Source organism: Ursus maritimus, unplaced genomic scaffold, assembly GCF_017311325.1.
Source record: "Ursus maritimus isolate PB19 unplaced genomic scaffold, ASM1731132v1 scaffold_31, whole genome shotgun sequence".
Taxonomy (NCBI): domain Eukaryota; kingdom Metazoa; phylum Chordata; class Mammalia; order Carnivora; family Ursidae; genus Ursus; species Ursus maritimus.
The window spans coordinates 18931670-18945160 of NW_024425675.1; the positions used below are offsets into that span (position 1 = coordinate 18931670).

At 36.1% G+C, this 13491-nt stretch overlaps 1 protein-coding gene across 4 annotated transcripts in view; it reads left to right on the plus strand.

Moving 5' to 3' along the window:
- Positions 1 to 11771, plus strand: part of MINDY3 (MINDY lysine 48 deubiquitinase 3) — an 80091-nt gene extending 68320 nt beyond the window's left edge. For 3 of the 4 annotated variants that reach the window (XM_040645372.1, XM_040645370.1, XM_008692029.2), the window contains 5 exons: positions 3665 to 3737; positions 5793 to 5880; positions 9330 to 9401; positions 9724 to 9756; positions 10801 to 11771. In XM_040645372.1, the coding sequence (XP_040501306.1) occupies positions 3665 to 3737; positions 5793 to 5880; positions 9330 to 9401; positions 9724 to 9756; positions 10801 to 10950 (416 nt within the window). In that variant the 3' untranslated portion in view covers positions 10951 to 11771. The remainder of the gene's footprint in view (positions 1 to 3664; positions 3738 to 5792; positions 5881 to 9329; positions 9402 to 9723; positions 9757 to 10800) is intronic. The other variant, XM_040645371.1, reaches the window with a different exon arrangement.
- The last annotated feature ends 1720 nt before the right edge of the window (positions 11772 to 13491 follow it).

Below are 13491 nucleotides of genomic sequence, written 5' to 3' on the forward strand. Positions count from 1 at the left end.
TGTTCAGTTTTGTCAAAGGCTTTTTCTGCATCTATTGAAATAATCGTATGATTTTTTTATCCTTCATTCTGTTAACATGGTATATTATATTGAATTGTGGATGTCAAACCATCCTTGCATCCCTGGAATAAATCCCACTTGATCATGGTATATGGTACTTTTGTTGAACTTGATTTGCTAATACTTTGTTGAAGATTTTGCATCTGTGTTTATCAGGGATATTGGCCTACAATTTTCCTTTCTTTTGCTATTTTTGTCTAGTTTGGGTATCAGGATAATGATATGAGTTTCGGAATATTCCTGCCTCTTCTATTTTTGGAAGAGCTTGAGAAGAATTGGTATGTATTCTTTTAACATATTTAGAATTCACCAATGAAGCGAGCAGGTGCTGGACTTCAGTTTGTTGACAGGTTTTTTGATTACTGATTCAATTTCCTTACAATTGGTCTGTTGTAGGTTTCTGGGAATTTATCCATTTCTTCTTGTTTAGTTGTCCCCTTATTTGTTTATAATTGTTAATAGTCCCCTCTGATTGTATTTTCTTTGATCATGGTATCAGGTGTCATGTCTTTGATTCTGATTTTATTTGAATTGTCTCTTATTTTCTTGGTGCATCTGGTTAAAGGTTTCTCAACTCTCTTTTCAAAAAACCATCTCCTAGTTTTATTGATCTTTTTCTATTTAGTCTCTGTTTCCACTCTGATTCTTGTTCTTTTTTTCCCTTGCATTAATTTGGGACTTCACTATTTTCTTTCTAGTTCCTTGAGGTGTCTGACATAAACAGTCTTCTGTTACACTTCCAGTAGAGGATTTTGAGTTTGTGTGGTCACCTTTACCAGTGAATTTTATACTTACGTTTTCATGTTACTAATTTAGTGTCCTTTCATTTCCACTTTAAAAACCCTAGTATTTCTTATTTCTTATAGGATAAGCACATGGTAAGAAGTTCCCTTACCTTTTGTCTGTCTGGAAATGTGTTTACCCAGCCAAAATATCATTCAGAACAGAAGGACAGATAAAGTGTTCTTTGTTGACAGGTTTTATTCAAAAGCATTTTTGGATTATTGAATGAAATGTAGCTTGCATTTCTTGAAAATTTTAAATTGGAAATGTGAAAATGAGAACAAATAAGGATGCTTCATGATGCTACCATCTTCCCGCCCCCCATCTCCTCACAGTTGTCTCCTGCCTTCTCTGTTAATTCCTGGAATTTGCTTTCCTCCTGCAGCACAGTTTAGTGACAAGACTTGCCAGGCTCTGTCCCTTTTATTCCCTTGTCTTTCAGAACAGAAATCGGGATTCGGCGCAAATGGTCAGCTTATCGGGAAATGACTCACTTAACTGTAACTGTCCTTCATCAGTGCTTTTTTTACATTGAGTTACTCCTCCTCTCAGCCACTTGACACTTTTTACAGTCTGTTGAGTTGAAGCTTATTTTTAAACACACAGCTTTTCCCCTTTTTAAAACACAATTTAACTGTATTAGAATACTTAGATGGTAACTGCTTAAGATCACAACTGGTACACTCTCTTGTCCTCTCCCCACCTCCTGTTCCTCATTCTTCTGAGCTTTAAAGCCTCTGGAATTCCATTTTATGTTCATCAAGTTACCGATGCATTCAAGCTCTAGAGTGCTTCTTAGGCCTAGTGACTGGTCAGCAAATGGTCCTCACTGGTATTTCCTCTGCTGTTAGTACGAAGGGCTTATCATTGCGTCTCTACTTCCATCGTCTCTCAGGAATTCGTTGCCTAAATACTAGATGTCCTAAGCTTCATCTGCTTTCAGACTTAAGGATTTCATTTTCTAAAGAATTTGTCTGATACTTTGTCTGATTTTGGTATGAATTCAAGAATAAAGTAACATCAAAATAAAAAAGTTTTAACAAGGTAAGCATTTTTCCAAATCGCCTCTTCTAATCAGGGGTATAGTGAAAGTCTTTGGTATATTATGAAACTTGCATTACAGGCTAGCTTTAAAATACTGTCTGCACTAAATGTAGAATCACTGGGTTGGTAGTTGCTATTGTTCTCCAGAATGTTTGTGCTTAAGATACTCAGAAGTATCTTAAAATATGACGGAATATTTATGCTTGAGGTTAATCGTGTTTGAGTGAAGAAGGTTGTTTGTTTTCCTAGTTGTTTGCCTACTTTATAGGGCCAGTGAGTGCCTTCTGGGGGGGAAGCCGAGTGTCCGTGTAAAGAAGAGGTCAGACTGCCCACCATTCAGGGTTCAGCCCGGAAACCAAGGAAACCTATGCAGAGAATTATTCCTGTCAACTAGTGGCCAGATAAAGCCTGTTGTACATTTTGAATGCTGAGGCTTTTGTGGCTTAGCTAAACAAATGAGTTTTCTGAGTTTTCTACCTTTTAAACTGATCAAATTTTTTACAAAGCTTGAATATTTTTCTCGTGTACCTTCAAACAAGTTCTTTACTCTCTATGCCTCAAATTACTGGTAAATTGAACATTTGGAATGAAACCTTCACTTTTAACAAGTATACAGTTTTAATTATCCTAAATGAGGGGGGGTGCTGGGTGGCTCAGTCGATTAAGCATCTGCCTTTGGCTCAAGTCAGGATCCCGGGGTCCTAGGATTAAGCCCCACATCGGGGCGCCTGCTTGTCCCTCTCCCTCTGCCCCTGCTTGTGCGCTCTGTCAAATAAATGATACTTTGCCTTTTAGTCAAAGCCAGTTTTTCTTCAAATGGCTAAGCCTCTGTTTTGGAGGTTTAAGATTGTAAAGTCTTCACTTCTTTCCTTCCTTTCTGATAGAGTACATGCCACGTCCTGAAAGAACCACTACATTTTATTCTGTGGTACGATTATAGAAGCGGGCCTTTTGTACATCTCGTTCTCCATGACAAGACTTTGTTTTTAAGTTTTCTAATTCCTGAAAAGGATTTTGTGTGGAAAGTTGAAACAGTCTCCAGGAATGAGTACAGGGGTAGAGAAACTCAGGCATTGCACATTTAAGGGAATGAACTTGCTCGTTAAAACTGTGATTTCAAATGGCCCTACACGCCTTCTCTGTGTGTCATGTCCTATTGCATCATCCGAGTTTTGGCCCTTTCCCAATGCTACTTCCTCAGCAAGCGCAAGGAAAGGAATATTTTCCACAAACTAAACTAGTCTTCATCAACCATTTGATTCTGTTCTGAATTTCAACTTTTGAATTTTTCCCATTAAATCTATGGCTTTTATTTAAATGAAGTCTGTTACAGGGATAGCTCTTGGTCTTATATTGTCAGATATCTAAATAACAGCATATCATTAACATTCTTTCAAAAAGAATGGCATTATAACTGACATTGTAACTAAAGGAATTTGTTGGTAAAGACTTACTTTAAGACTTTAATTGAATTTCTTAAAGGGAATTTAAAGGTTCACATTGTTATTCAAAGACATACCTCATTACTAAACAATTACAGTAACCTTAAAGAGAAACACTTTAATGGTTGAAATTTATAAGCCTCTTTGTTTCCTTGGAATTCTCAGGTAGAAGTGATGTGGAATTTTTTTATTAGAAAAATAAATCATTGCCTCTGTGCCCAAGAAAACTCGAGAGTATCTAATGTTAGGCACAGGTGCCTCTCAAGTGATTTTTCTCATAGCATTTCTTGAAACAAACTCTTATTCAAGATGCTAATGCTATTTTTTTCCCCCAGATAATGGATTCATACCTGATTCACTTCTAGAAGATGTGATGAAAGCACTGGACCTTGTTTCAGATCCTGAATAGTAAGCTAAATAGGAAGTGTTATTTAACTGACTCAAAAAGATTCCCATTACATTTAAAACGTAACACACATTTTTGCCTTTCTTAAAAATCTACCTGCATATAGGAAGCTTAGTTCTTTATATAAAGCGAAGATTTAGGAAGAAATCAAACTAATCAGTATTTGTAGCAGAGACTCAAAATGACCTTTTCCCCACTCTTTTTCTCACTACAAAACCTTTTCCATTTTTTAAAATGTTGTGCATATCTGAAAGTGATGACAGTTAATGTCCGTATTGCCAGTCGCCCCCGCTTAAAGGACATTCTATATCATCAAACTGATCTAAAACCTTTATAAGCAACCCCAGTATGTTACAGAATATAGTTTTCAGTATTGCCAAATGTTAATGTCATGTCTTTTTCATTCTTTTATAACTTCTTTCACAAACTTGCGCTTTTTGTTATCCGTGAGAATATCTCTCGTTAAGGGGATACATCTATTACTCAAATATGAAAATATAAAGACCTATCATCTAATTTTTCCTTCTTCACAGTTTTTTATTTTCAGTCTGAAAGTTACCTGACGATGAACAAATTAGAGCTTACAAAACATCAAAGGAAAAGATTCAGCGAAAGCATCATCAAACATTAGTATACACAGTTTTTAGAACGTGAATAGCTTGGTGTATTTTCTTTGACAGTATGAAACACGTCAACATTTTCAAATTGCTCACATCTGAATTAATTTGTCTCTTACTACGTAGAGGTGTGATATTATTCATTCTTAATAGACATAATTGTGTCCAACCTAAAGAGGAGGAAGTTTAGAGAATTGAACTTGTCCAATAAATGGTATAATCGTAAATCATATTTCTTCTAAATGGATTTCCAGGTAGAAACCACATCACTGTAATTTGCACAAGAGAACTGAACTCAAGCAGTTTTGGTTACTGAGAAGAGGAAAAGAAAGAAAAAAAAAATTTTTTCAAAACATATGTGGCTCTATCTCATCTACATAATTTTCCATCAGAATACATAACATACCCTGAATTACCCAGTTAGTACACTTGAGTTAGACTGTTTTTCTAGATGTAGGTGACAGATCAGACTGAGTTCTTCCTACTGTATTTTGGTCTACTCACATTTATAATATATGATGGCCTGTAAACAGCGCGGAGCAGTAGGATTGATGAGTTAAATACATTAAATATGACCTTGCCTTCCTTTGTTTCATGTCCTAACCTGCTGCCCTTTCTCAGCCCCACTCAACGTCATATCCTTTGTGTTGTATAACAAGGTATATTTAATCTGGCGTGTAGGATTTGGGAGATGACGTGGAAAATGGAAATTTTCTGCAAAGACCATTTTCATTTTAACAGCTTTGCCCTCCTAGTCACACGTAACCCCTTTCACCAGCCTTGGCTCCGCCCCATGGCCAGGCCTGAGCAAAGCGCAGTTCACGGGAGCCTGCTCCTAAAACTCCGTAGTCCGTGCCACTCACTGTCAGTCAGTCACTACACCTCAGCCCTCTCGCCCTCTTCACCCTTGACCCTTCCCTCTTTACCCTTTACGTTACATTGTCTAAGAATTTTAAGCTTCCTTCACATTTGGTTCTTGAAAGTCAGCTTTTGGGAGATGTTTTTGACTATCTGATGTGCCTTTTTCTTTTTCTCTTTGAGCTTCAACATTTTTTTCAGTTAAATGCCTCATATGATTGTTAAATTCAGGCATACCTATGAAGCAAAGAGAATTGACTTTGGGAGGTTATAAGCTTGTGTTTACAATCCAAGCTTTTTAAATTACTTTACCTAATAAGGGACAATATTCCAAAGTCGTCATCATCATTTAAATTCTAAATAGTAACAAAGTACTCTGGTTTAAAAATAACCAAAAGTTTTGGCAAATTAGAGGTCGTTCCTGTGTATTTGTCATTAAGGGTCTAAAAAGAACAGCTCTTAAGATTTTTGGCAGTCTGATGTGTTATAGTACTAGTAATTTAATCTTTATGAAATAAGGAACATAAGCTTTTTCTCCTTTGGTATCCACTGTTTTTCTTTTTTTTCCCCCCCTCCCCATAGTATAAATCTCATGAAGAATAAATTAGATCCAGAAGGATTAGGAATCATATTATTGGGTCCATTCCTTCAAGAATTTTTTCCTGATCAGGTAACATAGTTGAAGAAATACTTAATGTTTTGTTCTATTGGGATGAGCATTTTGTGATTGTTTCAGCATTTCTTTTCTACTCCTGTAAAATGGTCTAACATGCAGATAGAAGACGAAGAAAGCACTGTTATGATGTAAATACTTTCCCGTACAGAGAGCATAGAAGGGTATGTGTGTCCCAGTACAGTAATGTAAGAGCGTACACACGCCAGTACACGCACCACGGTGCTGGTTTTCTAAAGGAAGGATGACGTTAAGACGTGTGAAGTTAAAGAGAATGATCCTCTTTGTCCACATGCACCCTGTTTTCCTTCTCTCAGGTCACTGTTATTCGTATGTATCTTTTGGGTACTTTCTACATAGAGAAGGTAAAGGAGTCCCGTAGGTAGTGGAAATGACGAAGTTCCAAGAGAATTTTAGTTGAGTAAAAGAAGAAGAACCTTTGAGTGGAGCTGTGCTAGTTCATGTTAGGACATGTCTTCCACTGGGCTTCGATAGGAGCTAGTCTCGATACTCCAGAGTTACGACTACATCATTGACGAAGCCAGTGTTGTACCCTATGCCTGTCTTGTCTTCAGGTTTCCTATCCCAGTGAAGGATTTTACTGACAAACCAGCTGCTAAGTTTAGGCCAGGTATACTGAGATCATTTCATCAGAAACCATCGTGGTTTAAGTTAAAGATCAATAGAAATGCCAATTTCTATTTCACCTCTCTTATAAAGGAGATATAGTGCCAAGCTTAAAATGATGGAGGGAAAATGTCAATTACATCTTAACAGAGTAGACATTATTACGGATATTCGATCTTGGTAATTAAAAGAGAACCCATATTTTCTAAATCTGGATCTGTTATGGTTAATGTGAGTAAAGAAAGTGAGGTGAAATTTAAAAAGTAACTATATATCACAGGACAGCTAGACTTTAAATTTTGGTAAATCCTTCATGAAAAAAATACTTGTTCTGACATGATTATGATTATAATGACTACTGGATTGTGATGTTCTCTATTTGAAAAAACCCTAGTATAGTTGGAGTGTGAACAAAGTTCTTTTTTTGGAATAGTGTGTTTTAGATAGCTTAATAAATGTTTAGTAAATTATAGCATTAACTTTATAGCATTAAATTAAGAATTATTACACTAAATTTGGGGGCAGATTTTGAAAAGTGCTTGGGAAATATAAAGAGTAGGATGGTTCCCCATTCTTTTGGAAATCTACACCTCAGATGTAATTCATTACGATAGTACTTGTAAATATTCTAAGAACTTACTAAAGAAATTAAATTTTTAAATTTTAGTATTCCTTGAGGTAATTAAAGAGAATTTTAGCCCCCTGGTCTTTGCAAGTGTTATCTCCAAAATCTTATTAGAAATGCAAGTTCTCAGGTCCCTCCTCCAGGGGAGTCTCGTGGTGCCAGAGTCTGAGACCTGCTGCTTCAGAGGAAGACTTCTCACATTCTTCTGCCCACAGCCCACACCACTGCGGTCCTCTTTATACTGCTTTGTACCTGACCAATTTTGTGAAACTCAGTAACATTTAATCAAGTGAAGTTGCAAAGCTGGGGTCAGAAGGACAGCCAAGAAAATATTTATCTAACTCCAGTCATCTCTACAAATGCTTAGAGTAGGTGCTAGGGAAGAGCAGTTTCTTTGCCTGAAACAGAGGCATATCGGAGAGGGAGGCTGCGGAGGAAGAGGGGGAAGCATTTCAAGGCAACTTGTTTACAATAAGAATAGCAGAAGCAACTACCATTTTTTTAAGCTCATAACTCTGCCCGGGGTACTGGGTGCCTTATAAATTAGGTACTGTTTTCCCTCCATTTTGGCAATGAGGAAATGGAGGATTGGGGAAGGTAAGAAAATCACTTGAGGTCGTACAGCTAGACAGCGGCTAATTCAGCCATCCAGGGTAGGTCCTTCGCCACTGTGTTGGTTACCGTCTGTTGATATTTTAGCATTTTCTGCCAGTTGTTAATGAGTGGAGCTAAAGAATATAAATTGTGTATCTATTCCAGTAAAATATTTACTTTCTAAGTTCAAGTAGACTAACTCTGAAAATAAATGGTGAAATTACCAATTCCATCGACTCAAGTATACAATTAAGAAAATGATCAAGTTATTGATTTTACTACTTTCTGTAAAGCATTTTGAGTAGGATACAAAGAATTATAAGCTTGGATTTTTTAAGATTTTGAGAGAGCATGGCAGGGGGAAGGATAGAGGGAGAAGCAGACTCCCCGCTGAGCCAGGAGCCCGACGCGGACACGGGGCTCCATCCCAGGACCCCGGGACCTGACCTGAAAGCAGACACTTAACTGACTGAGCCACTCAGGCACCCCGATTTATTGATTTTCAAGGAGTTTAAAAAAAAAATGAATAAAGAGCCAAAACGTCTTTCCATCGGAAAAGGATATGTTTGTCTAAACAGAAAATTCAGACAACTGAGTAGTTGGAGAAATGGCAGAAAAGGTAGATTAGGTCCTGTAATTTAGGATTCTTGGTTGCCAATCACGGCCTGAATTGACTGAAGTGGAAGGGAAGGGTAAGAATTGCGAGGAGTAGCTTACAGGCATTCAAGAACGGAAGCAGGGAAGACTGAGGTCGTCTGTCCCTCTCTCCCAGAAGCCACTGTTGCCAGCAGCTTTCTTCTCTTAGTTCCAAAAATGGAACAAATTGTAAGGCGGACGGGGACCAGCTTTTGTCCCACGCTCATCCTTGCATCAATCAGATAAGGCAAGGAAAACAAAGCCGTAGGCCCTGAGGGAAATCACTGGAGCCCGGTACCTTAGGTGGGGCCAAACCATTAATGGCCTCGAATACTAGGTTACGAAAATGGAACCTGATTTTTAGCTGAGGTTAAGGCAGTAGGGATAACATGATCAGATTTCCTGCAAGTTTAGTAAAATAGGAATTTATAGGATTTCCTTTATTGGATATTAAAGGCTCTAAGCAGTATAATTTTGCATTTTCATTTCCCACAAGGCTCTTTTCACTGTTTAAAAGTTGACAATATTTACATGGGGGAGGGTGAGTGGAAATCCCTAATTCAACATTGTAAGCCAAATGGAAAATACTGGTACATAGGTGGTGTTTGCAAGCTGCCGAAAAGTGACATTACTGCTCTTGAGAGAAACAAATTATTTACAACGAGGAAAAGAAAGAGATAAGATTCTAGGAAATATTTTTGTGTTTTCGCACCCTGGCCTTTAAAAAAAATAAACCAGTGCAGAAGAGCTAATAATAAAAATCAATACTTCCCCACTTTCCAGCCTCTTCCCCAGAAATAACTATTTAAGTTTTCTAGTAGATAAAGTCTTAAGTTTCTTGCTTTAGCAAATGATTCCCCAACCAAAGGTACAGTTTTAAGAAACTTGCATTTTCCTTTCAAGTGCTAATTAGAAATTACCTAATATAAAAGTATAAGTTTTAATAGTCTTCCATTTATAATAGGGCTCCAGTGGTCCAGAGTCTTTTACTGTCTATCACTACAATGGATTGAAGCAGTCAAATTATAATGAGAAGGTATGATCATTCAGAGTAATTTGTCTTCACCTGAATTGGTAAATATGAGTTATTAACTAGGTTTGATGCCCATAAAATTCTGTTGTCTGTACTATTACAGCGTATTTTAGAACTGGTTATATTTTGATCAGTATATGTTAGTCATTGAGATCTTCATTGGAGTTTTGGAACTATAGTTTCACTGTGACAGAATAAGTACATCTACATATATTTTGTTACTCTTGGCTATATAGATATCACTAAATCAAGTTTTTCCCATGAAATAGGTCCTGTTTTATCTGATAACTGTAATAAGGTAAATTCTTTGTGGACAATTTTTCAGAAAAGGAAGTTGTACTGTGAGGAGTTGAAAAATGTGAGTTGTTTATTGTATCAAATTTATTTCATCACAAAGTAATATACTCATGAAAATAAAGATGCAGATGTGTTTTTATGGAAACTCCCAGTTAAAGCTAATAAAGTTGTTTCTTTAGGCTCCTTAGTCAGATAGTTTATATTGGAAGAACATAATTACAATCATGTGTACCAAACACTGAATATATATGTACTTTGGAAGAAGGCAGTCTGTATCTGTTCCTTTTAAATTATACATTTGGAATTTCTCTTCCTACAAAAAGAAATTAATGACAGACTCATTTAATGTACACAGTGAGCCCTTATAATGAGTTAGGGTATATTATCTCATAGACCGTTCTAAGAGTTTACTGCAAATTAAATCAGAATAAAACTTGTTTCCGATATCCACTGGCCCATGTATAGTTTATATGATCATCGCCACTGTATGTAACTACCTGGCTAGTTTTATCAGCCAAACTTTTTTTGATTTTTGTTTCTGTCCCGACACCCTTCTTAATTTTTTCTCCATGGTTTTTCACACAGTACAGAGTATACTCATGAATAGCATTTCATAATTACAATAGCAGATTTCATTGATAAACATCCAAAGAAAATAAAGTCCTCCTCTGAATATACAGCTCTATTTCTGTTACAGCTTCTCATGAGACAGCATGACCATTCCATTGCCTCCATATTAAAGCAGTAAGAACTATATGTTATATAAATAAACATTTCTTCCAATTGGTATATGTTAATTAAAGGATGATTTTTCCTTTATCAGAAACAACCTACATGTATTTTAGGATTCACGTGTTTTTTAAATCATGATCTTAAAATCACCTGCCAAGCTATCAGTTAAAATGTGTATCACCATCTTGTTTCCAAATATATTTTCACACTAGTGAGCAGATATTCTTGCTCATAATATCGATCAAAATAAAATTAAAGTTCCATATGAAACAGTATGCAGTGCCTTGTTTGCTAGCCCATGCAAAGTTTTGTATCCTTCATAAGAATTTGCTAAGAATATTGGTTGACCTTTGTGGCTTTCTTTGTTCAACAGGTAATGTATGTTGAAGGGACCGCAGTTGTTATGGGTTTTGAAGATCCCATGCTACAAACAGATGACACTCCTATTAAACGCTGTCTCCAAACCAAATGGCCATACATTGAATTACTGTGGACCACAGATCGCTCTCCTTCACTAAACTAATTTGCCTATTTATAAGGAAGATTGTAATAGCAGATGTTGAAAGAGGGATGCAGGACTGGCAGTTGGCTACATTAAGCTGTACACTGGTATCACTGAATAACTGTAAATAACTATTAAAAACACATTTTCCGTGTTTAAGATATGGTTAAATTATTTGTTTTAAAGCTTTATGTTAAAGGTTGCCCTATTTTAACTCTTTATGTGAAATTTACTAGCAAAATTAAGCTTTAATCAGAGTTCATCACTTTTACAGTCAGATAATTGGTCATTTATCGAATTATAAACATCCTAATACTATACAGCATTTGTATATTGAGTATCAAAGTTACTATTTATAAACTACTGTGGGTTTTTATTTCATTCAGACGTATTTTATGGTTTCAATAATTCTGGCTTGCAGTCTGTCAGCCTCCACATTGAAATGCACAAGAGTTAAATCTTTGTTATTTCTTCTCTAAAATCTGGTTTCCATTAGGAATACTGATAAAGTATCAGCCTGAATTCTTTGCCAATTGGCTTAACTCTGGCATGTTTATAAAAAGTAGAAACTATAAGGGAACATTACCATTTATTCACTGATATATAGAGGATGCATTTCAAAAAAAATGATAGGTAAGAGAATCTGTTTGATAGTCTTAACACTGTTAACTTACTGTATTGCCAAATACACTTTTCCAAATTTGTCCCAGCAGCCCTGTAAGCCAGCTTTCTTGTATATTTATGTGATAAATGCATGAGAACATCTGTTATTACATTAGTATATTACATTATTTATTATGATCCTGGTGGACGGTCTAAATAAACATTTTTCTTTAACTGTAGCTTGGCATTTTTTACATTAGTGGTGACTCAAAAGAAACTAAAACGGTGTTTCTGCCCAGCAGTCCTGAGAGTACCTCATAGAACAAATGCCTAATGGACTTCTACAGCACTTGGAAAAGGAGCCCAAACCATATGCTGACCTAAGAGATCTATAATTTACATGGACAGTCAGGAGCACTAGAACGTGAGTAGGCAGAGTTACAGAAGGCCCATCCTGTTTATTTTAGAGAGAGATTTTACTCTATTTCAATAGGTTTGTTGCCCAGCAGTTTGAAATGTGAATAGCCAGAAATACTTTACAAACGCTTCTCAAATGAAGGAAAGAAAGTATCTTCTTAGGAATTTAAGAACTGAATTTTAAGGGTACCTGTGTGACTCAGTTAAGTGGCTGCCTTCAGCTCAGGTCATGATCTCAGGGTCCTGGAATCGAGCCCCATGTTGGGCTCTCTACTCAGCAAGGCCTGCTCCCTCTCCCTCATTCCCACTCTCTCTCAAATAAAATCTTAAAAAAAAAAAAAAAAAAAATCCTGAATTTTACCTTCATTGTTTAGCTGAATATGTATTTGCTCTGTGAATTTGGGGTTTTAAATTTTATTTTTATAAATGTTAATTCTAATATAAGTAGGCTTTAGCATAAGAAAAAAGTGGAACAAGATTTTATGTATGATTTTTGGTGACATTATGTTCGGGAGTATGATACTAGCTGCTAGAATTACAGCTGTACAGTGTCTTTTATTGTTGTTAATCTTGGCTACTTCCAAATGTATATAAAACACATTGGTCCCAAATTCCATAGGATTATGAAAAAGCATAGATTTTCTCATAAACATTGAGCCTACAAAATAGTGTTTACGACTGTCCTACAACAAACCATCCCAAAAACTTCATGGCATAAAACAATCATTTTACAAATTCTGCGGCTGTAGAGTTTAAACAGCACAGTGGGGAGGGTTGGTCTGCTTCTTAATCTAGAGGCTCAGCTGGGAGACCAGAGGGGTCTTCCCTCACGAGTGGACCTTAGCTTGACCTAAGGGACAGATATAGAACACCACACTTAAAGCTGTGAATACATTTTCTTTACACATGCATGTGAGATGCTTACCAAGATCAACTATATGCTGGGCCATAAAGCAGTCTAGAGAAACCCCCAAAAGTTGGGAAATTAAGCAGCACACTTCTGAATAACCCAAGGGTCAAAGAGAAATCAGAAGTGAGAACATGTTTTACTGAATGATAATGAAAATAAAACAAAAAATTATGGATGTGACTATAGCAATGCTTAGAGGGAAATGAATGAATGGCTTTAAATATATTATTAAAGTTTGGAAATTGGAAAACTAAGCTTTCATCTCAAACTCAAAATAAACCAAAGAAAGTAAGCAAGATAAAAAGAGGTATTCACATAAAAAAGAATTTGTACTCCTATCTCACACACCATATGCAAAAAATAAAATGATCAGAGGTCTAATTTTAAGAGCTAAAACTATAAAATTCACAGAAGAAACAGGAGTAAGTCTTCATGACCTTCAACCCATAGCAATGATTTCTCAAAACACCAAATACAAAAAAAGTCTGGACTTCAACAAAACTAAAACCTTTGTGTGTCAAAGGACCTTATGAAGAAAGAAATATTTTCTCCCCATTCTGTAAAAATCATGTATCATAGAGAATTTGTATCTAGAATATACAAAGAATTCATAATTCAGATATTTTTCAATG